The sequence below is a fragment of the Neovison vison genome, chromosome 7 (genome assembly GCF_020171115.1).
Source record: "Neovison vison isolate M4711 chromosome 7, ASM_NN_V1, whole genome shotgun sequence".
Taxonomy (NCBI): domain Eukaryota; kingdom Metazoa; phylum Chordata; class Mammalia; order Carnivora; family Mustelidae; genus Neogale; species Neogale vison.
Window position 1 is genome coordinate 6,910,704 of NC_058097.1, and position 25,667 is coordinate 6,936,370.

Consider the following 25,667-nt stretch of genomic DNA (forward strand, 5'->3'; position numbering starts at 1 on the left):
GCGCCTCAGAGGCCAGGAGCGGCGGGGGCTGGTCAAGCCGGGCGAGGTCAGCTGTGGAGGGCGTGAGAGCCTTTGCCACCCGGCGGTGGCTCAGCTTCGGCGTCCTGACTGCCGCCTTTTGAATGGGGAGTCTTCGCTGGTGACTGTCGCTTCAGCCCTCCTGTTGTGGCCGCGAGTCCGGTGAGTCTCGGCAGTCCGGGCCGTTCCGAGGACCCCGCGGTGTCCGGGGAGGCCGCGGGACACGCACCCGCCCCTTCTCCGGTCCCCTGCTGGCGCGCGCCCAGCCCTTGCCACCCGCCCTCCTCCCCCTCCCGCCGCTCTCCGAGGTGGGGACCTGGAAGGTCCGGCCGTAGGTCTTCAGGGCGGTGGTGACTCTCGGCTCGCCGGCAGTCCGCCGCGCGGGCGGCTGGAGGTCTGTCCGGGGCTCTCAGCCCTCAGGCACTTGCTGAGGACGCGCGGGTCAGTTTAGGGCACGCTTGGCCCAGACCTTTCACTCTGCTGCAGTCTGTCCCGCCACTCGGGAGCCTAGTGATCCCGGGCGGGCTGCTCCCCTCCTCGAGCCTCGGCTTCCACGCCGGTAAAATGGTCGTACCCCACGGCATCGATGGTGAGAAGGGAAGCGCTTCCCAGCGTTTGGTACGGTGAGCGCTCAAGGAACTGGAGGATTATTATTGTTACCAGCTGGGGGTTTAGCATTTGTTTGTAGACGGTGGGGGGCTTGTTACGGCACGTCTCTGCTGCAGAGTGGCCCCCAGTCCGTCTTGCGAAGTGGGAATCCGGTGAGATCCTCATCAGTACACGTTTTTTTTTTTTAAGATTTTATTTTCATCAGTACACTTTTGAAGGAAAGGAGACATTCAGATCCCTTTCACTGGGTTTAAAAATCACCGTGCTTGTAGGTTCACAGTAGGTGCTAGTAAACCGAGTTCTGGAAACCTAAAATCTTAAGTGCTTAAAAGAAGTTCGCACTCGCCGACTTGTGTTGTGACGCCCCTTGTAACTCCTTTCCATACATAGAGGCTTCTGCACTTGCTTAGTTTATTTCAAATGAACCTTATTTTCGTCTTTTTTTTTTTTTTTAACTATGTTGAGGTGTGAACCAATTCTCAGATCTATAATAATCCTAAATTCAAGATTTGGCAAACATTAATTAGGCATTTACTGTGTGTATTTACAAGAATATTCCTTCACTAGCCTGTGTGTTCTTTGGGGGTATATGGACTGATTTTATATGGCCTGGTCTGTATTTGGGAGCACTAGTCACTCAAGAGCATATATTTAGATTTGGTCACTTTGCACCTGCAGATAAAAAGGTAAGGTAGCTATGTCTGCTGCCTCTGCTGAATGTGGTGCATAGTTTGACATAGTTGCAGGAATACTATTTTAACTAATTCCAGTGCTTTCTGAGAAGTACACTTTAAAAAAGATAGGTTTTACAAAGCATTAAGCCTTAAGTGTTAAGTTCACAGTTTTTCCTAGAGAACAGCTTCTTCAGACTTTGCACAAGAGACTTTTTTCTGGACTTGTTTTTTTGTTTGTTTTAAAATGACATCAGAAATTGCAGCGTAGTGTAAATTTCTTTCTGGTGCAGACACCAAACAGCAGAATCTTTTGAAAGAAAACCCAAGGGGCATTAAAATAAGGGGTTTCCTCCTTGTGACTAAAGATTTGCTGAAGTGTTTTTAGAATGCTTCCTGCTTTTTCTCTACCAGGGTTAATGTCTTGGTTACTCTTGGTTACTCTTTATTTTCTAAAATTGTGCCACCTGGTGGCTGAAATCTGTCTATCATGGAATACTCATTAGGAAAATTTTAGCTCAGTGTTGGTAGAATAGGGTGAAGGAGTGATTAAATAAGCCTATAATTTTTATGCCTTTAGTGAGAGTAACATACTGCTTCTGTTCTCCCAGCTTACTCCCCAAATATCAGTTCAGATTGCTTTGCAGAGACCTGTCACCCAGTTACAGAACGATAAGCTTGTCCCAGCTGAACATCTTTTAGAGTTTCAGTGGCCCTTTTGGTATAAATGTGTGCACACTTCATTCAGGCAATGGGTGGAGTTGAGGTGGCGAGGGAGGCATTGTAACTGTGACAAGTTAACCCTTCTGATGTTTTCTAAATGCCGAAGTAAAGGTGGGACTGAAGTTTTGTGTTTAAATGATAACATTTTTTTATTCCTTTTTCTTAATACAAACACCCATGCATGAGGTCTTAGCACAAATGAATGTTCCCTTCACCTTTGCTCAGCAGCGCGCCCGGTGTTAATTATTTTGTTACTACCCTTTTGGAATTGTTCCGTGTATTTTTAGTGGTGACAAGTTTTTTATCCATTGACTGAATTTTATTTTTGGAAATAGGTTAAAATCATTTAGTTACGAGCTTAGGCTTGAGAAGAAACTTAATGCAATGCAAGAATATGCTGTGGCATCCATAATTGATGTAGCCAGTCTCCTTGGGGTACATTAGGACAGATAACCGAGAACTTCACATAGCAGCCTGTTTCCTTGTTGGACAGCTCCAGGAAGAGGACACCTGCCTTTGTTAACGTCCACCCTTTGGTTTCCAGTCCTGTCCTGGGAAGTGCCTTGGAAACACTACTGTAAATTCAGTTCAGGCTTTCCCATCATGTGGCAAGAGTATTTCAGATATACAAATAATACTTTACAGATGTCACACTCACTGCTCACTATTTCAGATTCTCCCACATATGTTATCTTAAACCTCAGGACCACCCAGAGATACAGGTCAAGAGCTAATTCCAATTTACGGAAGAAGAGACTTAGTCTCAGATTAAGTAACCAAAGTGTTATAACTTATGGACTGATAAGTCTACAACTTTTGATTGTAAATCCATTGTTTGTCTTACTGAACCAGGTTGTTTATCTGTCTCCTCTGATATGCACTTCTCTAAATTGGCAAATATTCCCAGTTTCATTAATGGCTTCCTGTTTAAACCTAGAGTCAAAGCCATCTTAATCCTGAGCACTCTCTCCAGATATCTACTTTGTCAATATTTGGACCGATCAGGACAAACATAGTACTGTTTTTTTTTTCTTGAGGGAGACAGACAGGATAATATTACATTGACTTCTTTGGAAGATAGGCCTAGAATTATTGTCTGTTGAACTTGTAACCAACCAGAGTGTCTTTGGGAAATAGTTTTTACTCTCTGTATTTATTTCTTACACAAACTGCTGGGAAGGCATGTCTTTCCTATTTTGAACATAGGAATTATCTGTCCTGATGAGAGATTGCATTGGGTAGTAACTCTACCACTTAATATGTGATCTGGGGCTTAGTTTTACTATGAAAATGTGAGTAATGCATATTTGAACTATAAAAAGGCAATTTCTTATGGTTTCACTGAATTTATAAAGGCACCTACTTGCTACAGTTATGGAAGGATTGTAAGACTTGTGCCTAGTGTGTGGTAAATGTTTAACAAATTATTTTCAACACTAATAATGTAGATATATTCTTATGGCTTTGAAGGAATCTTAAAAGAATATGGAATATACACTTTGTTTTCTTCAGTTCGTAAGTTACTTCGAGTTATAATAATGCTGATTAGAATAGGCTTTTAAAGAGGACTCCTGGAAGATACCAGCACTCACATCCTTGTGTTCTAAGAGCAGTGCCATCGCTTTATAGCTGTGCTTTGTAGATTAACTCCCGAGAGTCCGGGAGTACACCTGTGTGTGCACCAATGGTTACAAGAAACCAGAGGACATTGGGTGCCGTTAGTGTGGGTACAGGGTCAATCGAGGGAAAGAAGAAAAGCATATATCACTAAAAAGATAGGGTGAAGGAAAGAAGGGAATGACTGGTAAGGCAAGGAATTTGTTAGATAAGGAATTTGGCCAGTGTTTAGAACTGTAAGTTAAGTAGTAGCTTAGCTTTTTACCAAGAAGACTAGGAAAAGGAAACCTTATGAAACCCATTTTCTTCTTGGACGTAGTTATTATGTTGGATAAGTACGTAGAAGGGAAGATGTCTTATTGGTGCCCTGGCTGGGTCTATAGTGACATAAACTTTTGTAATAGAGGGAGGAAAAATATACATCGTGATACGTATGCATTTATACTTGTATGCCATGTGCAGTATTTATCCTACCAGCCAAGTGTCTTCTAGAGTATTTAATTTACCAATTAACGAGGTCATTTCAGTACATTGTGAGTTCATTTCCAACCTGTAAAAGTGTACATTTGAGGGTTGGTTGATAGAAATATGCAAAAATTTTTTGTCAAATATATTTACAAAATATAAAGACATTTTCTAGGTGGCTAAGCCAGTATACATCTTCCTTCAGAAAAAAGGGAGGCAGAAATCAGATAACCAGATAACTAATAGGTGTAAATGTGATATATTGGTATAATATTAAATGGTTTAAATTGCTAGACAATGTGAGCTCTTGTTTTTCTGAGGCAAAAACATTATGTCATTAAAAAGATTTTGTAGTTAGTGGCAGGCAAACCAAACTTGAACTTGGCTGCATTTCCAGTTTCCATTTCAAACACTTAACTGGCCCCAGCAGTTCTATGTGTGATCTTCAGCTGTGGTATGCTGTGTGTGCGTGTGTGTGCATGTGTGTCCTTGAGTGGATGTGCTCAGTTGGAAGTCACTCAATGGAATAGTGATCTATTGATGTTTTTATTAATTGAGTTCTGCAATAGTAGGAATACTGTAATTCTCTGGAATTAATTTGTTTAGATATTTTTAAGGATTTTATTGTGAGTAGAAGGTAGATAGGCCTTTTGAATTTCCTGAACTTTTTGGTATTAGTTCTATTAAGGTACAATTTCCGTATCATAAAATTCACCCATTGTATGTGAGTTCAGTGATTTTAGTGAACTGCAATTGTGCAACCATTACCGCAATCCTATTCTAAATCATTTTTATCATGTAGAAATACTACTTTGTGCCCAAAGGCAAATAATCCTCACTCTCACTTTCAGGCCCAGGGAACCCGTCAGCTTTTTTTTTTTTCTCTACAATTTTGCCTTTTCTGGACATTGCATATAAATGGAATCATATAGTCTTTTGAATCTGGCTTCTTTCATTTAGCTTGGTGCTTTTGAGGTTCCCCCATGTTGGTGCCTGTTATCAGTGCATTCCTTTTCCTCTCCAAGTAGTATTCCATTGTCTAGATACACCATATTTGTGTGTCCAGTTACCAGGTTATTGTATATTTGGGTTGTTTCCAGTATTAGTTATAATGAATAATGCTGTGAATGTTCGTATACATGTCTTTGTGTGCCTATGTGTTCTCATTTCTTTTGGGTAGATTCTTAAGAGTGCAGTTTCCATGGTCTGGGTCATTTGGTAAGTTTGTGTTTAAGTCCTTTAAGACACTGCCAAATTGCTTTCCTAAGTGTGTACTATTTTTTGTTTCCACTAGCAATGCAATGGGGCCTGTTTTCTCTGCATCCTAACTAATGCTTGTTATTGTCTGACTTGTTGATTATAGCTTTCCTGGCAGATACGTAGTTACCATCTCATTGTGGTTTTAGTTTGCCTTTCCCTGTGACTAATGGTGTTTAGCATTTTCTCATGTGCTGAATTAACCATTCCTGTATCATCTTCTGTGAAGTATTTATTCAAATCTTTTGGCTGTTTTTTGGGTCCACTTTTAAATGTTGGGTTGTTTATAAGCATTCTTTATATATTTTATATAACAAATCCTTTTTCATATATGATTTGCAAATATTTTCTCCTAGTCTGTAGCTTGTAGGTTATTTATTTTTTAGAGCAGTTTTCGGTTCACAGCAAAACTGAACAGAAAGTACAGAGACCCCACTTGCCCCCTGCCTTACACATGTGCAGCCTTTCCCACTGTCAGCATCCCCCACTAGAGTCATGTGTTTTTACAACTGATGAACCTGCCTTGACATGTCATTATCACCCAAAGTGTGGCTTGTCTTTTTTTTCCTTTTTTAAAAATTTATATACATTATGAAATGCTCACCACAATAAATCTATTACAGTATTATTGATTACATTTCCTATGCTGTGCTTTCCATCCCTGTATCTTCACTTTCTTAATGGTGTATTTTAAGGTGAGAAAGTTTTTTTAAGTTTGATAAGTTTGTACCAATTTTTTTCTTTTATGAATTATGCTTTTGACCTATATAAGAAACTCTTTGCCCAACTAAGGTCATTATTTTCCCTTAGGTTTTCTTTCTTGAAACTTGTAGATTAAAAGAATTAATTGGTTCTTTTTTTTTTTTTTTGGTAATGTTTTCCAAGTTAAAAACAGTAGGTTAAAGGAAGGAATAGGTAAATAGTACTACATAACTGTGGCAGACATTTCAAAATAATGTTTTTCCTTTGACGTTGGCTGCTGATTTTCTACTTTGTGATAAATTTAATTTCTGGAATTCAGCTTCTTCCTTTCATTGTAATAATTGCATTTTATGGCTATCTCTGATAAAATGAAAAACTTTTTCCCATCTGCTTTTTGTTTCTCTTCATTGTCTAGTTGGATTTTTCTCAGCCAGATTGTTCGGAATAAGAAAGCAGTCCATATGAACTGACATTAACGTGAGATTGGCTAATGAGGCTTTAGCCCTCTCCCTCAGGAATATGCATTTTAAAAGGATTAATAAACCAATTCTCTTATTTCATAGAATTTCATCTGAACAAAAGGAGTTGTAGTTAGTTTCAGGTATGTGGGAAAAATAATTGAGATTAGTCTTGTTAATATAGGCTAGCTGTTTCTACTGGAGCACTTATTTCCAGGATTGGGTCTCTTGAGGACTTCTGCTTTTTTCTGAACCTGCAGGTTCTCCAAACAACACCTGATGGCTTGCTGAATCTGTGAAATTGTTGGATAAGGAAGCTGAGGCTCAGGTTTAATAATCTGCAAGAGGTCAACATTGTTTTCTGATAAAGCTCACTGCACGTTTTTACTGAAATAGTTTTAGGTCGCATTAACAAATAGAGTCACACATATTCAAGACACTCTTGTATCCACAGGTTGCTCTGCTGTGCTCCGTCACCTCCTAAAGATGCATCCTGACTTATCTCCACACTTGCACACTGAAGAATGCAACGTCTTGATTAACTTACTTAAGGAATGTCACAAAAATGTAAGAGTTCAGAAAAATGACATTAAAGCAAAAATGAAACTTAAGTACAACACACTGATATAAAATGTTACCTCCACTAATGGAAAGGAATGGTAATATAGTGGATCTTAGTTTACCAAAGATTAGTAACTGATGCTTGTGATTTTCAAGGCACCATCTCATTTCTTGATTAGTAAAAATCAAGCATGGCGGTTCATTAGGGAACTTCTGAGATAATATATAATAGTTAGAATCCATGTTCTTACCATAAAATACTGTTTTTTTTTTTTAGTATAGGGCACTAGAAGAGTTATGTTAAATTCTAACTCTTCTGATCATATTGGAATTATTTTAAGATTTTTCTAAGATTTTCCTTGATGTCTACCATTCTATGTTTAAAGGAGATTGAAATATTTTTTATAATAGATGTTAGCTAGATTTAAATTATGATTGGCCTAATTTGGCAGATTTGCTCACTTGTTAGTGGAATGGGAGTAAAATTCTGTGGTTTAAACCAAAAATAGAAAGGACGCACATTTTTGGAAATCATTAAATTAAGCTGATATTTTTACAGATGTTAACTGTTTAGCTTTTTTCATATGCTTGATATGTGAGATGGTTATAAGGAGAATGTCTGTTTTTCTTTAACTTTTCATGATGTGTTATTTTCTTCATGATATTCATAAACTGTAGATATATCAAATTATAATAAGTATTATTTAAATGAGTGAAATTTGAAGACTAGTGGTAAGGTAATGAGTAATACCTATGACCTTTGAAGTTAGATATTTTTGTTGGTTTGAAGAATGTTGTTGTTTGACTGTATATTTTAGGCAGATTCTTTTCAGCATACATCTAGATCAAGAATTGATACTGTCTTTTTAACGTTAATCATTATATGGGTATGCAGTAGTGTCTCATTTGGTTTTAGATTTACTTCCCTGATGGCTAGTTTTCGAGCATCTTTTCATTTGCTTATTGGCCATTCATATAAAGTATTTTGGCCATTCATATAAAGTCATATTTTATTTTTTTAATTTAAATTTTATTTATTATTTTTTCTCTTTTGCCGATGTTTTAAAATTGGGTTGTTTGCTTTATTATTTAATTTTAAGAATTTTTTATTTTCATTCGACATGCAAGTCCTTTGATGAGTGTATTGTGAATATGTCCTCCTAGTCTGTGGCATCCTTTTTCATTTTCTTAAGGTTGTGTTTCAAAGAGCAGTTTTTAAGTTTGATGAGGCCTAATAACCAGGTTTTTTCTCTTATGGTTTGTGGGAGGGTTTTTTTTTTTTTTGCCTTTTAAAGATCTTTGTATGTTTTCTGGTCATGGAGATTTCCTCCTAGAAGTTGTAGAGTTTTAACTTTTACATCCTAGGGCTGTGATTCATTTCAGGTTAATTTTTGTGTACCGTGTGAGATATGAGCCAGTATTTCTTTCTCTATGGATATTGTTGTTCCAGCACCATTGGTTGCAAAGACCATCCTTTCCGTACTGAATTATCGAGCTGTCTTGGTCAAAAATCAATTGACCATATGTGGCTGGGTCTGTTTCTGGGCTCTGTAGTCTCTTCTACTGATTTATGTGTCTGTTCTTAATACCAGTTAATTCCGGTGTTATCTTACTGGGGCCACCCTGGCCCCCTGACCATTTTGTCCTCTTCTCTGTCCCCTTCCATTTGACTGGAGTGATCTTCAAATGTAAGCTGAATCGTTGTTTCCCTCTAATGGCTCCCTTTGCCTGCAAGTTATCAAATCTGAATTTCTTACTTTGTGTTGTTTCAGGGCCTTCATGGACTTGTCCCCTACTTACCCTGTGGGCCTTACCACCCTCCTGCACCTCTTCTGCTTGCTCCTGTGTGCTCCTGTGTGCAGTTGTGTGGCAACACACTTCCCTCTTCGAAGCCTTTGTGCTTGCTTTCTCCTTGCTGGTCTCAGAGCCTTTCCCACTGTCTCACCTCCTGTGTGCCAGACCAGATTTCCTCGTCCTTCAGGTTTGCTTCAGTGTCACTTGTTACTTCCTCTTCCTTTTCTCCTTTCCTGGCCTGCATTCTCTTAGTGTAGTCACTCTACTCCAGTAACCCCACACATCACATGGTTCCTACTTTAAGATAGTTTTCACACTTTTTGGTTTCATGACTCCTTTACGCGTTATTAAAGACCACAAATAACCTTCGTGTATGTAGGCTATAGCTACTAATATTCACTGAATTAGAAATTAAAACTGAGGAATTAATAATATGTTTATATAAAAATATAATAATAAATCCAATACATGTTAATGTAGTAAGTTTTCATAGAAAACCTTATTTTCCAGGGACACCTGGGTGGCTCAGTTGGTTAAGCGGCTGCCTTCGGCTCAGGTCATGATCCCAGCGTCCTGGGATCGAGTCCCACATCGGGCCCCTTGCTCGGCAGGGAGCCTGCTTCTCCCTCTGCCTCTGCCTGCCTCTCTGCCTGCCTCTCTGTCTGCCTGTGCTCGCTCGCTCTCTCTCCCTCTATCCCTGACAAATAAATAAATAAAATCTTTAAAAACAAAAAACAAAAACAACCTTATTTTCCAAAACAGAGTGAAAAGAGTGGCATTAGTTTTGCATTTTTGTGGTTCTCTCATACTTGGCTTAATGGAATATAGCCAGATCCTCCTATCTGCCTTATGTTCAGTCTTTGGTGATATTGCCCTTTGTGCAGCCTCTGGAAAATTCCACAGTAGCCTTGTGAGAGAGTGCAAATGAACAAAACAAATAAGATCTTTGATTATCAGGATAATAGTTTTTACCATGTACATGCCTGGAAAGGTCTTGGGAACTCGTGGGTGTCCTTGGACTACACTTGGAAAACTACTACCGTGTAGCAATCACTTTGTTAGCTAGCTCTTCCGTCTGACCATGTACTGTGAGTAGGGCCCAGGTGCACCTTCCTCATTGCTATATCCCCGCTGCTTGGTACATTGTCTTCAAGGTATCAATTGATTGATTCATTTATTCAATCAATTGCTCAGTTAGTTTGGTCCTCTAGACATAGACATTGCACACTAGAGGCTTATGCCATGTGTGTACAAGAGAAATGTAGACCCCAGGCATTTCATAAATCAATTCCAATGGAGCACTTTGGGTTTGTTTTTCATGTAATGTCACAAGAGTATAATTCTTCTTTGGGTTTAAATGTTGGGAAAGAAAAAAAAGAGCTTCTGTCTTGGATTTAAAAATAAGATGTCTGTTTATGGATGATATGAGTCAATGTAAACCAAACTATGAAATACTGCCTTACATTCTGAAAGTCTAATCCTTTCTGTTCTGCTTCACCAGAAGGTGTGTGAAAATGCATGGTTCCTGTTCATTTGTTGCCAAGGAAATAGTTTAGGAAAAATACATAGGAAATAGTTATTCTGAAAAGGTCCTTAAGGGACCAGTAGTAGATCTTAGTTTACCTTAAATGCTTGCCAGAAAAAAATGACCCATTTTTCCACTGTGGACCAGAAAAGGACATTTACAGTGGCAGGGAAAGAAAGGATTAGCACGAGGCACAGCTTATTAATTATGCGTTGTCTGGTTTCCATGAAAGCCTTAATTAGAAAGAAAAGGAGAAGGTGCTTATTATTACAAGTTCAGCACTTGTGGCATGTCATTATAGGACATCACCATGCTGTCTTACCCATTCCTTAAAAATCGTGATATGCAAACACACTAATTATAGCCCGACTAAAATTCGTGTTCTTGACTTCATTCTTCATCTTAATCTGCTTCAGAGCATTCATACTTTTTGCTGTGCTAATTGTCATAGGCCTTGAAATCACTAGGAGATTTTAATTTTTCTTGGCAAAGAAAGCAGACTTTGAACTTTAGATCTAGGTTTTCTTACATTTTGGATTAGTGGCTTACTTACATGGCCCATATAGGCCATTTAGTAATGGTGTTATGTGTTTCTGATATATTTTGATGATATTTTGGATGGAGGCAAATGAGAAAATTAGTGTTTTCCCTGAGCATTTATTGGGTAATTCTTCAAAGGGACAGAATGTTTGCTAGTGAAGAAGTCACTGGTCATGTTAATATGGCCACCCCACACTTGGACATCGCTTCCTGTGATAGACGATGGTTGTGCTGTGATTTTCACCTGCCCTTAAAAGGGTATTAGAAAACAGAATTGTTTATATTCTGTCATTGTGAGGTTTGGGCAGGTTAATAGACTTCCATTTTATCAAGGAGAGGTCTTTTTAGTTTTCATTTCTATCTATAGAGCATTTATCCCTTCTTTTAAGAAGGCCAGGATAAGTCCATTTATTTGTATGTTTTATACCTGTGATTTAACTCTTTGCTTATTAACAAGGTGGTAACACATTAAATCCATTTCTGTAAATATTTCCAAAATATTCCATTTATTTCTAGAATAAGTATTTAAATTCTATGTGCCAGAGACCTTAGTATATTATGGGATGAAATATTTTACCCCTCTTCTTCCTTTTAGCACAACATTCTGAAATTTTTTGGTCATTGCAATGATCTCGATCGGGAGATGAGAAAATGCTTGAAGAATGAGGTAAGAAAAGTGTTAGAGGATGAAAGTGGTTGAACAGTAGAATAGAACCTTTCTGAGCAATATTTAGAATACCCCCATTACTAATTTTTATTCCAAATTTTAGTATAACAGAGAGAATTGACACTTTATATGTATGTCCTCTCCTAAAACCAAGTGGAGAAATAAAAGACATTACTTTTTTATTTTTTCCATGCACATAAATGAAAACAGATTCCTTATTATAATCATTGTAACTCCTCTGGATGAATTGTAAGGGCTAGGAAACTGGGTTTGTATAGTAGAAAGACTTTGGTAAATCATCTCTCAGCTATAGCAGGTAACTAACAGGGCTTCTATTTCCTCGTAGAACATGGTGGGACCTGGACTTGGGCTCCTTACTGGTCTAAAATTATGAGTTTCTTCATAACCATGGCATGTACGAGCCATGCGGATCTAGCTTGACTTGGTTGGAAAGACTCATTTCCTGGACCCAGTTTTAGACCATGACTTTGACTTGGGCATATATCAGAGTGCTTTTGAAAAGAAAGTTAACTCCATTTTGGTTCTGTTCATCAGTTGTTTTATGTCTCAAACCATTAAAAATCTGTACTAAAAACCAGCCTTCCTGTTTTCTTTCCTTTTCTGTATTTTTGAATTTTGTTCCTATTAGCCTCATATTGAAAGGTATTAGTTATAATATTTGAAGCTGTGCAGCAGTTATCTATCTTCAACTTTTGTATTTTTAAATCAAGCTTTTTTTACCCCTCCATTCCCAGAATCCCTTTCCTATGTCTTTACCGTTTGAAGAACTTTCTAGAGTTCTGAATTCAGGGTTATAATTTTCTTTGCACAAATGTGTACATATAAAAGTGGTTTTTTTTTTTTAAATTTTATTTATTTATTTGACAGAGATCACAAGCAGGCAGAGAGAGAGAGAGGAGGAAGCAGGCTCCCTGCTGAGTGGAGAGCCCGATACCCAGGACTCTGGGATCATGACCTGAGCCAAAGGCAGAGGCTTTAACCCACTGAGCCACCCAGGCGCCCCATATAGAAGTGTTTTAAATAGATTTTTAAAGAGTTTTTCTTCATATTTATATGTAAAGCTAGTTTGTATGAAAACTGAACCTAGGGCTTTGTTCCCCTTTTAACAGAGGATGAGAAAATGAAGCCCACAGTACTTTATTCAGTACAAATGTTTATTTCCCATGTGCTTTCAGTTGTGTTAGATTGCTTTTTTCCCAAGTTTAGATTTTTTTTTTCTTCTTACAGTTTGCTAATTTTTGCCATTGGTTTGGTGATTAGATCTTTATTCAGAATTTTCTCCCCAGGTGGTCCTGAGCTCTTAGCAACTGTTTGGTAGAATGCTGTATATCTTTTTCTTACTTTGAGTTTGTTTTCATATAAATTTTGGATTTTCTCCTTGACGTATTTTCTAAGAACTCAGTGTGGTTTTTATGTCACCTTATTACCTGATTTATAGATGTTTTTGTCTGTTCTTTCCTCCTCTGGTCCTCTGAACCTATGCTCACGTATTTCCTGTCTGCCTTTAATGCTTTCTAGTTGACCATTTCCTGCCTCTCACGTGCTCCTCTAACCATCCCCTTCACCTGCCATTTGAGTACTTCATTCCTTGGCGCTTTCAACTAGAAAAAGGGTCTGGCCAGTTCCCTTATTAGCCTCTTTTTGCTGCTGTGTCGCTGCTTTTGTTCTTTCTATGGAAATAATCACTAATTCTATTTCATTCCTCTTAATTTTTTTTTAAAGATTTATTTATTTATTTATTTGACAGAGATCACAAGCAGGCAGAGAGGCAGGCAGAGAGAGAGGAGGAGGAAGCAGGCTCCCCGCTGAGCAGAGAGCCCGATGCGGGGCTCTATCCCAGGACCCTGAGATCATGACCTGAGTCGAAGGCAGAGGCTTAACCCACTGAGCCACCCAGGCGCCCCTCATCCCTCAGTTTGGTTTGGTTTTGTTGTTCAGTGAAGTTTTGTGAATAACATCTTATTCATCCTTTTTTTTCTTCTTTTATTCAAAGGCCATCTGGACTCCCTTTGAGAATATTTTAACATACATTTTAACAGATTATATTTAATTTGCTCTTTAACTTATTTTTTTTGTCTGCCTCTAACGTATCATCTTCTGAAGATTTACCCTCAAGACCCTCCTCCCAGCCTGATTACTGGAGGCAGTCTGGTATATGTGATTCAAGATCGATACCAAATATTTTTCTCAGAGTAGGTGTCCCATTACGTTCTAGAACAGTGCCTTTAAAAAAAATTGGTTTTTAAAATGACGCATGCGGGGCGCCTGGGTGGCTCAGTGGATTAAGCCGCTTCCTTCGGCTCGGGTCGTGATCTCGGGGTCCTGAGATTGAGCCCCGCATCGGGCTCTCTGCTCGGCAGGGAGCCTGCTTCCCTCTCTTTCTCTGCCTGCCTCTCTGCCTACTTGTGATCTCTCTCTCTCTGTCAAATAAATAAATAAAATCTTTAAAAAAAAAAAATGACGAATGCCCTTTCCCCCAGCAATCTTAGGAGGAAAATTAATGAGTGACAGATAAAAGGAATGATTTTGGTTAAAGGGACCTGGTGTTTCATCTGCAATTTGAGGTGGCCCTTTGATGAAGAAGAAAAAAAAAGTTTGAAAACTATCATTCCAGAGGCTGTTAGAACTCTTCAGTCAAAACTTTAGTCTAGAAATCTTCTTAGAGATGATCTAGTTTAGCTCCCCTTATTTGAGGTTACGAGACCCAAAGATGCAGTAAACACAAACCTTCCCAGCATTGCCTCAGGTGTCTGGGCAGGGGGCCCAGTCAAGTTCCTGCTCAGCTCTCTGTCACTGCTTTTCATTTCTTTGGCCTTTTCCCATATCTCTGACTCCTAAAAGATTTTGATGTCTAGCTGTTCACATATACTTAGTTTTTTCAACTTGAATTTACTTTTATTTTTTTTCCTTTTTCCATAGGGTTCCTTCATTCACCTTTAAAATATGTCTGTCGGTGTATATAAGTCTGTACATATATCCATACAAAAGCACTTATATTCACGTTTCTCTGCTTTAAACAAGTGCTTTTTCTAAGTGCCAGGCCGTGTATTTCCCGTTACTTATAATCTTCTGGCCAGATCCAAATACAAGGCTGGAAACCTTCAAGGCGAAAACTGCACTTAGATCCAACTGACTGCAGAAATGTAGGATTTGGAGAGAATCCTGTTTGATGGCTATTCATAATGAAAAAATCCTGGGAAGTTCAGCCGAATATAGATTTCCGTGTAAACTAATAGGATAATGTGGTTGCCAAGAGCCAGTTACTCTTGATAGTATTCATAGAAATAAAATGCGTAGGTTGTAAGAACTAGTAGGTCCTCTGTAGTCCACATCTGTCAGACTACATGGAGCACTGTATTTAATTCTGGTTGTGATAGTTTTTATAACGGATATTAAAGTACCTTATAAATGGTACGTGGTAGCTATTAGAAGGCAGAAGCCTTGTTCTGTGGTCCTTTGTAGAAACCAGCAATGCTCGGCCTACAAACAGAGGTAGTAAGTGGGTTTTTTGTAATCAGATATTTGCATGAAGAAATGTAGGGCAGTAGGAGAATTTACAGGGAAACACTGGTTCAACATTAAAAAAACCTTTGGAACAAGTAGAAGTGTCTGACAAACAGCCTACCTCAGGTAGTGAGCTGCTCATTACTAGAAGTGTTCAAGCAGAGATTAGATGACTTCGATAGATTGTGAGTTCCTGCAGAAGAGGGATAAAACTCATTGATCTTAAATATTTACTGAATTCATATTTTGGGAGAAAATATGAATTCAGTAAATATTTGTACACCTGTTAGGATGTAGATGCTGTACTGTGTTTGCAGTTTCAGATTCAGTGAAATAAAAGACAAATAAGAATTGTACCAGCAAAAACTATTTTGCAAATATTTTAAAATATTTAACTCAGCTGATACTAATGGTAATATAATCTGCTGTCTCTTTTCTCCCCCCTTCCTTTTATTTTCTAGTACATGGAAAAGAGGACCAAGAGCAGGGAGCGTGGCAATGCGATGAGAAAAAGACTTTTTAATCCCGCAGAGGAATCTGAAAAATAAATTAGAGGCATACCTCGTTTTATTGTGCTTCGTTTTAATGAGCTTCACAGATAATGCATTTTTTCAAATTGAAGGTTTGTGGCAACCCTGCGTCGAGCAAGTCTATTGGCGCGTTTTCCAACAGCATTTGTCACCTTGTATCTCTGTATCACGTTTTGGTAATTCTTACAGTATTTCAAACTTTATAATCACTATCATATTTCTTATTGTAATCGTTTTAGAGTGCCACAAGCGTGCCCATATAAGACCGTGAACTTAATCACCGTATGTATTCTGACTGCTTACCAACCAGCCGTTCCCTCATCTCTCCCTGTCCTTGGGCCTCCCTCTCCCCTGAGACTCAACATATTGAAATTAGGCCAGTTAGTAATCCTATGATGATGGTCTGTCAGCGTTCAAGTAAAAGGAAGAGTCCGCCATCTCTCACTCTCCGTCTAAAGCGCGACGTGATTAAGCTCGGTGGGAAAGGCATGTTGACAGCTGAGATAGGCTGGAGCCAGGCCTCTTGCACCAGTCAGTGAAGCTGTGAATGCAAAGGGAAAGTACTTGAAGGAAATTACAAGTGCTACTCCGGTGAACACACAAAAACGTTACGAAAGCGAAACAGCCTTGTTTCAGTGTTCTGGACAGAAGATCAAACGTCCCTTAAGCCAAAGCTTAATCCAGAGCAAAGTCCTAACTCTTCAATTCTGTGAGGGTTAACAGGTGAGAAAGCTGCAGAAGAAAAGTTTGAAGACATTGGTTTGTGAGGTTTAAAGGAAAGAAGCCATCCCTAGGACCTACAAGTGCATGGTGAAGCAGCAAGGGCTGGTGTAGAAGTTGCAGCAACGTTGAGGCAAGACCCTCCACCAGCAAAGGATTATGACTTGCTGAAAGCTCAGATGATACGGTTAGCACTTTTTAGCAATAAAATATTTTTTAAGTAAGGCATGTATGTTGTTCTTTAGACATAATGCTATTGTACATGTAATAAATTACAATATTATATAAACATAACTTTTATATGTGTTGGGAAGCCAAAGAATTCATTTGACTTGTTCTGTTGTGGTACTTGCTTTATTTTGGTGGTCTGGAAAGAAATCTATGGTATCTCTGAGGTTTGCTTGTATCCTTTCTCTGGATGCCGTGGCTGAGAGAAGACCTAAAGACTCTTGCTCTTAACCTGCAAGAATCTTACCTCATTTGGTCTCCAGAATCTTTTGAATGGGAAGTGACCCACGGAGAAAGACGGAAACCCTGATTCTGAATATTTCTTGGGTGGAACCTTAGATACGCTCTCTCATCTGCCAACATACCTGACTCCCAACACGTTTCTTCCCTTTGCCAGCAATCAGTTAATATTTGTGTAACTTTCTCCTTCAATAATATAATTCACTTTAATTATATTTTCTCTGTTCTCAGACTTTCCTGGAATTAGGGCAAAATGGTCCCATTAGACTTTGCTTTTTGACAATGTGGTGATTCTGGAGCTTTAAACATTGAAGACAGAAGTTGGGCAAAAAGAGTTTGGAGAAGTCCTAGCTATGTTAACGATATGAAAATGACCCAACTTTATTGTTCCCAGACTTATTTCCAGCAGGCACCTGCACCCCTTCCCCCAGTGCTCTTTCTGCTAGGTGTTTCTGAAACCAGTGACAATCTGGAAGTCAGCAGCTCCCCTCCACAGCCACAGCAGGGACTTGATCTTGTCAGATGAGGTGTCAACAGACTGTGAGCTGTGAGCTCCTTCTAATGAATTCTGCATGTATGTCCAGAATGAGGCCTTGCTGACGTCGGTGTTTAATAAGTGACTTCCCCAGCATCAGTGGTGTTCAAGAGGCTGGACATTTCCTTAGCAGTTGGTTACACAGGATAATGGGCATTCGATGAAGGGATGAAGGAAGAAATAGAGTTAATTCTGAGGGCCTTTTCGAGACTGAGATTTATAAATATTTATTTAGCCCCTTCCTCCATGTCAGTATAGGTACAGAAATGAGACATTTTGCCTTTAGAAGCTTGTAGTAAACTGATGAGTTGACTATTACAGTAGTGTTGTAGCCCCATCACGAGGTAGCTATCATGGGAAACACAGAAAGGGTATCCGTGCCCGGCCTTCAGGAAGAAGGAGCCATTCTAGGAAAGCTACTTTAGCAAGGGAACCTTTGACAGACAGTGAAAACAGAATACATTCTGGGGGGCTTCAAAGTTGTTTAGCATGACTGGAATGAGAGGGCTGGTGGTGGAGGAAGATAAGAAATGGCTTTGTGAGGCCCCTGGGTGGCTCAGTGGGTTAAAACCTCTGCCTTGGGCTCAGGTCATGATCCCGGGGTCCTGGGATTGAGGCCCACATTGGGCTCTCTGCTCAGCTGGGAGTCTGCTTCCTCCTCTCTCTCTGCCTGTCTCTCTGCCTACTTGTGATCTCTGTCAAATAAATAAATAAAATTTAAAAAGAAAAAAAGAAATGGCTCTGAAATCAGTTGGAGTTTGTCTTTTTTTTTTAAAGATTTTATTTATTTATTTGACAGAGAGAGATCACAAGCAGGGGGAGCAGCAGAGAGAGAGGGGGAAGCAGGCTCCCTGCTGAGCAGAGAGCCTGATATGGGGCTTGATCCCAGGACCCTGGGATCATAACCTGAGCCAAAGGCAGAGAGGAGAGAGGGGGGAAGCAGGCTCCCCCCAGCAGGATCGATAGCTGCCAGTTGGGTGGGTCTTCTGTGTGTTTATATCACTGTTCCAGGACAGGAAAAGGAACCCCATATACAGAGAAGGATGAGGCATAGAGAGAGAGGGCAAACCGCAGAGAATGGGGCCATGGAGTTCCAAGAGGCGTCCAGAGGAGGGAGTGTCCCTGGATCAGATAAGGACTGAGGTGCCTTTGAGGCTTTGGTACCTCCGTCATCCCTGACCTGAGAGCTGCTTTCTGTGGTGAGGAGTGGGCTGGAGCTTACGGAGAGCTGGGGGACACAAGTGTATCTGGAAAGGCTTGGCTCTGAAGGGGAGGACAATGTAAGGTCGAGAGAGGGTCTTACAAAACCAAAAGGAAATTGTGAGTGACACTTGGGGATGGACAGATTTGAAAAGAATGCCGGAAAGGAGGGAGGGATTGATTTGTGGAGTGAAATGGATGCAGGAGTGAGTGAGATTCAGGGTCCTTGCTGATAAGGATACCGCTTTTTTCCAGAAAACTAATGAGAAACTGAAAACTTGAAGCACCATAGGAAATGGACAGCGTTCCTTTCAGAGAGCAGTAAGTGCCAGTCAGCACGGGATGCACTGGACCCAAGTCTGAGACGTGCCAACAGGGTTACCAATAACTAGTTCTATGCAGGTGACTGTATAATAACTCACCCTGAGAAACGAACTTAAAAAGGCGCTCCTTTGTGGCCTTTGCCATTGTCTGTGGTGTACACCTCCTGCCAAGGCAGGTAGTTGACAACCAAGCTGACGTCACCCCAGTGGAGCTGGGAAGACGTGCTCATGCGAGGCTCTCCTGAGCTGGTCCCAGCTGCCTCCAGCCCTCCCGTGGCACACCACCCTGTGACAAGGAATGCAAGGGATCATCACTGGTTGGCCACCTCTCCTGCTTCTGGCATTTTGTCAGTTGGAAGTACCTGTCGCTGAAGATGTGTGCGAGACTGCTGTGCCTCCTGCGACAGAGCACTTACAGGCCACGACGACTGGTTTCCGGAGTCTGCAGGGCCATGCCTTTTTGTGCAAGAGAGAGGAACCTTATGCCAGGTGGACTAGGGAGGAAATGGGACCTGCCTGTGCCTTTGTGGCTGGATTTGTGTGCCAGCACTTGACTGTCTGCATTTCTTTTCTGTTGCGATACCACGTATGACCTTCTGGTTCAGGACATGTCACCAGTTGCCTGCTTTTCTCAGCTTTCTATGGATCAGTGTGAAATCTCATAATTTTCTCCTTTGCGGGGCAAGTGCACTTTCCTCCTGGGGATTTCTTGGTGGTAGTGGCTGTTGTTTTTAATTTTTAATTTTTTTTTTTATTGCCACTTGTAGGAACCTAGAAGGCTAGAGGGAGTTGGGGTGGGAAGGAGAAGAGGTCCTGTGCCCTCTCGCCTTTATTTATTTATTTTAAAGATTTTATTTATTTGACAGAGAGAGAGATCACAAGTAGGCAGAGGGGCAGGCAGAGAGAGAGAGAGAGAGGGAAGCAGGCTCTTTGCTGAGCAGAGAGCCCGATGCAGGGCTCGATCCCAGGACCCCGAGATCATGACCTGAGCTGAAGGCAGAGGCCTAACCCACTGAGTCACCCAGGTACCCCTCCTCTCGCTTTTATCAGGCACCTGGCACTGCATTGACTGCTGATGTTACAGGGATGAATGAGCTGGACCTAGTCCAGGTGAGGGCTTGGGTCACCAAGGACCACCTAAGTCCTGGCAAATTTCGGTTTCCTTTCAAGGGCTCTGGGGAGGCATTGTCAGGTCTAGGCAGGATGCAGAGTGAAATGATAGCAGTACTTCACTGAGTGTGTATTTCTAGTGGCTTTGGGTCATAAAGGACCATCTCTTGAAGAGCTCAGGCCAAGGTTTTCCTGAGAAATCTAATTTTGTAGACTGCTGTGAGCCCTGATTCTCTGTTCACAACAAATTTATTAACGTTTTGCTGCAAGAAACATGACACAGTTTTACTTAAGAGTGAGTATAGAAAGTTGAACCTTTTCTGACCCTTCATAAATGGAGTTTAAAATGACTTTAATCTCCATGGGGTTTTTGGCTCAAAGCACAGAGTTTGTTTCCTGAGAAAGAGTTTGGGGTAAACTAATAAAGGTAATGTCATTGGCTTGCCAGGGGGACACCCCAGAGAGCTTTCTGTGCTCAGCAGAAGAACAAGTCCGTAAGTCCCAGGCGAGCTGCCTTTGCCACCACCCTCAGATGGAAGTTGGTGCCCTTTAAATGATGTTACACCTGGGGGCTCACGTGTGCCAGGTCCTGCTTTCTGCCATGGTCATGGCTGCTTTCCCCAGTGAAGTCACTGAAGGAGGTGGTCCACAGTGGAGGGCACAAGAGGCGGCAAGAAGAAGGCTTGTTGTCATCAGTCTCATGTCTTGGTGGCATTCCAGGTGGGGCAGGTGGCCTAGGCGGGGGGCCTGTGGGTACCGAGTACCACTCTTTAGTGGTACTCTAAGCACAGCTAGTCACCTGGGAAGATGGGACGCGGGAAACGAGGGTTGCGGTAGCGAGGCAGGGTGGGAGAGCAAGCTGGCTGAGCTGCTCTCCCTCGTGCAAGACTCTGGCTCAGTGTGAACCACTCTGACAGCGTGAAGACTAGAGTGCCGCACGCACGTGAGTCACTTTGGCTAAGCTCGCTAACGTTGCCGTTCTCTTTGTAAAGGAAACCTCTCATGTTTGCAGAAGTCTACAGACTTGATGAACACACACATACCCACCCTCGAGCTTTATTAACGTTGGCGTTTTTGCTGTGTTCGTGTCGGGTTATTTTTTTAAATAAAACATTACAAATGTGGGTGAAGGCTTCTTGTGTGTCTCACCCCAATCGTATTCTCCTTCCTTTATCAGAGGGAACTCCCACTCTGATATAGTTCATGTCCGTGTATGATTTTGTACTTCTAGATACACGTAATTTTGTACTTCTAGTATACATGTACTGGTATACATACTTCTAGGATACATATACTTCTAGTATACATGTAAGTATCCATAATCTATTCTTTTGCATGCCTAAATATTTTATTTAGAAATTGTCATGATGTGTATTGCCTTCTGTAGCTTGCTTTTTTCCACAGTTATGTTGATAAATGAAGCTCTTCTTTATTCACTTTAACTGCCATGTAATACTCCATTGTATAACTGTGCCACAGTTTATGGAATTTTCCTGTTGAGGGTCATTTTAGGTAGTGAGTTTTTGCTGCTATTAAAGCACTTCCATTAGTATTCTCACATGTCTTCTTGTGCAGTCTGTGACTGTGTCTCTTGATTAGAAACCTTAGATTTTGTTGAGCTGTAAGAACACATTTCCAACTGTACTAGAAGTTTCTAAATTAAGCCGCAAATAGTTGCAGACATATAATTAATCCACCTTACTGATACTGAGTTGTTTAAATCTATGAACATGGTCTATCTTGTCCAATTTTTCAGGTCTTTTATGTTTCTCAATAAATTTTTATGATTTTTAAGTGACAGTCTTAGGCATCTTTTGCTAGATTTGCTCTTAAGTGGTACTTTAAAAATTGCATGTTCTGGGGCACCTGTGTGGCTCAGTGGGTTAAGCCGCTGCCTTCGGCTCAGGTCATGATCTCAGGGTCCTGGGAGCGAGCCCCGCATCGGGCTTTCTGCTCAGCAGGGAGCCTGCTTCCCTCTCTCTCTACCTGCCTCTCTGCCTACTTGTGATCTCTCTCTGTCAAATAAATAAATAAAATCTTAAAAAAAAATTGCATGTTCTACGTTACTATTATTGGTATAATGTGGTTGATTTCTTTATATTGATCTTTTATTCAGAAGGCTTGCTGAATTTTCTTAATTCTAATAGTTTGTGGATTATTTTGGATATTTCTGTGTAGACGGTCATGTTGCTTGTGAATATATGAACAGTATTGCTTCTTCTAATGCTTATGCTTTTTTAAAAAATTGCACTTAGTTCAGGCATCTGGTACAATGTTTAATGGAAAGATCAGACTGTTTTTGATCCTGACCTGCGATTCTAACATTTCACCAATATGTACCATGTTTGCAGTAGGTTTCTGGAAGATGCCTATGCCTGGTTAAGGAAGTTCTCTGTGTGGTCGGTTATGTAATACTTGGTAGTAAAAACCTTGCTGCCATTACATGCATGATATGTGTCACACTCTTTCCCTTTTGACTTCTATCACTTTACATCTCTGCATTGCCTTCTTGGTGATTTTTTCAAATCTGTTTTCCAGTGTATTAGCTTTTCTGCTGTGTCTTCTCTGCTGTCTCAATGACTATCAAGTTTTTACTTTCAAGGACTGTTGAAATACCTTTTTAGAAGTTTTATTTGATTCATTTTCAAATCAACCTATTTTCGTAAAGATTTTAAAAATATTTTTAATTCTTTGTTTTATTTTTCATTAGTTTTCCTTAAGGGTTTTTAGAAAAAGTTACAGTATTTGAAGTTTTTGGCATCTTACACTTCTTGTTTGATGTCTCTTCCTTAGAGCAGATGATTTCCTTATGTGTTTTTCTTGACTGTTAGGTATCTCTAGTGGGTTTATTTAACTGGACTTTGTGCAGTGCAACTCGAAAGTCCGTCTCTATGCCCTTGAGAGCTCTTGCATTTGACTCTGCTAGGTACCCCAGGGGTGTTACTGACTCAGAGCCACCTTTTGTGCTGATTGTGTTTAAGGATTCTTGGACCACTTGAGTAATTACTCAAGTTTAGGTGTGGGAAGATTCATGGTTATGAATTCTGGGTGAACAGTTTTTTTCTCAGAGCCCAAGATAAGTGAGGTTTTACTGTGGTCTCCCTATGCTGGTGAGTAGATGGCTGTTTTCTAGTTACCTTTTCTTAGAGGGGTACCCCTTGGTGGTCCTGGCATGGTGTGGCATTCTTATTTCTCATACCGCACCTCCTACAGACCCCGTGTCTTTCATCTTTGTCCTGTGTGTGAATGAAAATCTCAGTTTCTAAGTTTACTGGGACTGGTCTAGGGTGCCCAGCCTCTGCAGACGCTTTTACCTTTTTGGTTCACAGTTTTCTGGGTTCAGCCTCCAAAGATTTTCTGTATTTTCCTCTGTCGTCAGCTGTGCCTTAAAACTTTCATTTGAAATATGTTCTTTAGGGATACGTGGGTGGCTCAGTGGGTTAAAGCCTCTGTCTTCGGTTCAGGTCATGATCTCAGGGTCCTGGGATCGAGCCCTACATTGGGCTCTCTGCTCAGCAGGGAGCCTGCTTTCCCCCCACCCCACCCCTCACCTCTCTGCCTACTTGTGATCTCTGTCTGTGAAATAAATAAATAAAATCTTAAAAAAAAAATAAACTTTAGTATTTTCAAGTACTTGTTATTAGGAAAGTTTTCAGATAACCCGATCAGCCACATTTTCAGGAGCAGATGTCCTGTGCTTAAAATTTGAACCTGCAGAGATGGCCGCTTGTGAGGACTGGCTGTGCTTTGAACAGTTAGAGGACTAGGTCTTCATTCCCAGAGGACAAGTGGGGAGTGAAAGGAGTTGGGAGGATGTGGGGAAGCGGGAAGGGCGTGGCAGAGAGGGGAGTTATAAGGGAACATTCTCTTTTCATAGGTCTTCATCTGAATCTGAACTCTGGCTGACGGCCCAAACTGTGGTCCATGAACCAGCAATTTCATCATCAAATGGGAGCTTGTTAGAGATGCAGAAACCCAGGCCCTGCCCCAAACTTACTGAGAATCTGTATTTTATTTAAATTCAGTTAGCCAACACATAGTACATCATTAGTTTCCAATGTTGTGTTCAACAATTCATCAGTGGCTTTTAATAAAATCCCCAGGAGAGAAATATCTTAAAAATTTGACTTATGGGACACCTGGGTGGCTCCATCAGTTAAACATCTGCCTTCAGCTCGGGTCATGATCCTAGAGTTCTGGGATCAAGTCCTGCATCGACCCCTCCCTCAGTGGGGAGCCTTTGTGCACAAACGCTCTCTCTGCCCCCCCCATAAATGAAATTGACTTAAGCTATCTCTGATAGTTTAAACTACCTTCCATAAAGTGACTACTACTTCGAGGTTAAGGACCTTCCTCCTGTCTTGTTGGCCACTTCTCTAGCTTAGTTCTCTTTTTCCAGTTAATTTTTTAAAAAAAGATTTATTTGAGAGGGAGAGAGTGTGAGTGGGAGTGGCAGAGGGAAAGGGAGAGAGAATCTCAGGCAGACTCTGTGCTGAGGTGAACTTCACCCTGAGACCGTGATCTGAACCCAAACCGAGTTGGATGCCCCACTGGCTGGGCCGCCCACGCATCCCCTTCTCCAGTTAATTTTTAAGCATTCTCTCTCTCTCTCTTTTTTTAAAAAAAGATTTTATTTATTTATTTGACAGACAGAGATCACAGTAGGCAGAGAGAGGAGGAAGCAGGCTCTCCACTGAGCAGAGATCCTGAGGCGGGGCTCGATCCCAGGACCCTGGGATCATGACCGAGCCAAAGGCAGAAGTTTTAACCCACTAAGCCACCCAGGCGCCCCAATTTTTAAGCACTTCTCTGAAGTGGCTTTTGTACCAAAGTTGTTTTTTTTAAACTGTTATTTATTTTATTTTTTATGTTTTAAAAATACTTGAATTTTAAGTAATTTCTGCACTCAACATGCAGCTCACACTAACCACTCTGAGATCAAGAGTTGCCCGTTCCACCGCCTGAGCCAGCCGGGTGCCCCACGCTGAAGGTTTTGTTGTTCTGTTTTTCTCACTGACGCTTTTGAGACCAGTTCCAACTGGTGATAACATTGAGGGAGTGTTAATACGACCTACTGGCATATTGAATATGACAGCAAGATCTTAACTGGAGAGCAGAGCCATTATGAAACTCTAAGGGCATTTGCTTTCTATTCAGCTCTTCCGGGCAGGGAACAGAGATGCTGTGGCATTCCATGTGGAGAGCTTTAGACCCAGCTGACCTGGAGCATTTGCTCCACACACAGACCATTCATAATTCCCAATATCCCCAAGTGCCAACATCCCATTTTGTCCCCGTCCTACCCCACACTTAGTCTCTTGTCTTTTTGATGATGACTAATCTAACAGGTGTGAGGCGATGTCTCCTTGTTTGGGTTTGCATTTCTCTGAAAACTGGGGACAGTACCTGTCAACCATTTGTACGTCTTTGAAAAAATGTCTGTTCAGGTCCTCAGCTCATTTTTTACTTCCATTGTTTTTTTTTTTTTTTTTTTTTTGCTTTCAAATTGTCTAAATTCCTTCTATGTTTTGGATAGTAACCCTTTGTCACATATGGCTTGCAAATATTTTTTCCCACTCTGTAGGTTGCCTTTTCATTTTGTTGATTGTTTCTTTTGCTGTGCAGAATCTTACCAGTTCACTGTAGTCC

The 25,667-nt window shown here is 40.7% G+C and overlaps 1 protein-coding gene across 2 annotated transcripts; it reads left to right on the forward strand.

The window, feature by feature from the left end:
• The first annotated feature begins 1 nt into the window (after position 1).
• Positions 2–19,756, forward strand: CMC2 (C-X9-C motif containing 2). Of its 2 annotated transcripts, none has more exons than XM_044255677.1 (5): positions 2–180; positions 6,975–7,087; positions 11,536–11,607; positions 15,594–16,569; positions 18,841–19,756. In XM_044255677.1, the coding sequence occupies exons 2-4, from the start codon at positions 7,007–7,009 to the stop codon at positions 15,678–15,680; spliced, it is 240 nt and encodes a 79-aa protein (XP_044111612.1). In that variant the 5' UTR covers positions 2–180; positions 6,975–7,006; the 3' UTR covers positions 15,681–16,569; positions 18,841–19,756. The 2 variants fall into 2 exon arrangements, with proteins under 2 accessions (XP_044111612.1, XP_044111611.1); XM_044255676.1 differs by lacking the exon at positions 2–180 and adding an exon at positions 588–641.
• The last annotated feature ends 5,911 nt before the right edge of the window (positions 19,757–25,667 follow it).

Bases quoted from the DNA above. Each gene is read 5' to 3' on its own strand.
- CMC2 (XM_044255676.1), top strand. From the start codon at position 605: ATGGTGAGAAGGGAAGCGCTTCCCAGCGTTTGGTACG. The intron at 642-6,974 runs GTGAGCGCTCAA...TTGTATCCACAG, and splicing joins GCTTCCCAGCGTTTGGTACG to GTTGCTCTGCTGTGCTCCGT. The intron at 11,608-15,593 runs GTAAGAAAAGTG...TTTATTTTCTAG, and splicing joins GAAAATGCTTGAAGAATGAG to TACATGGAAAAGAGGACCAA.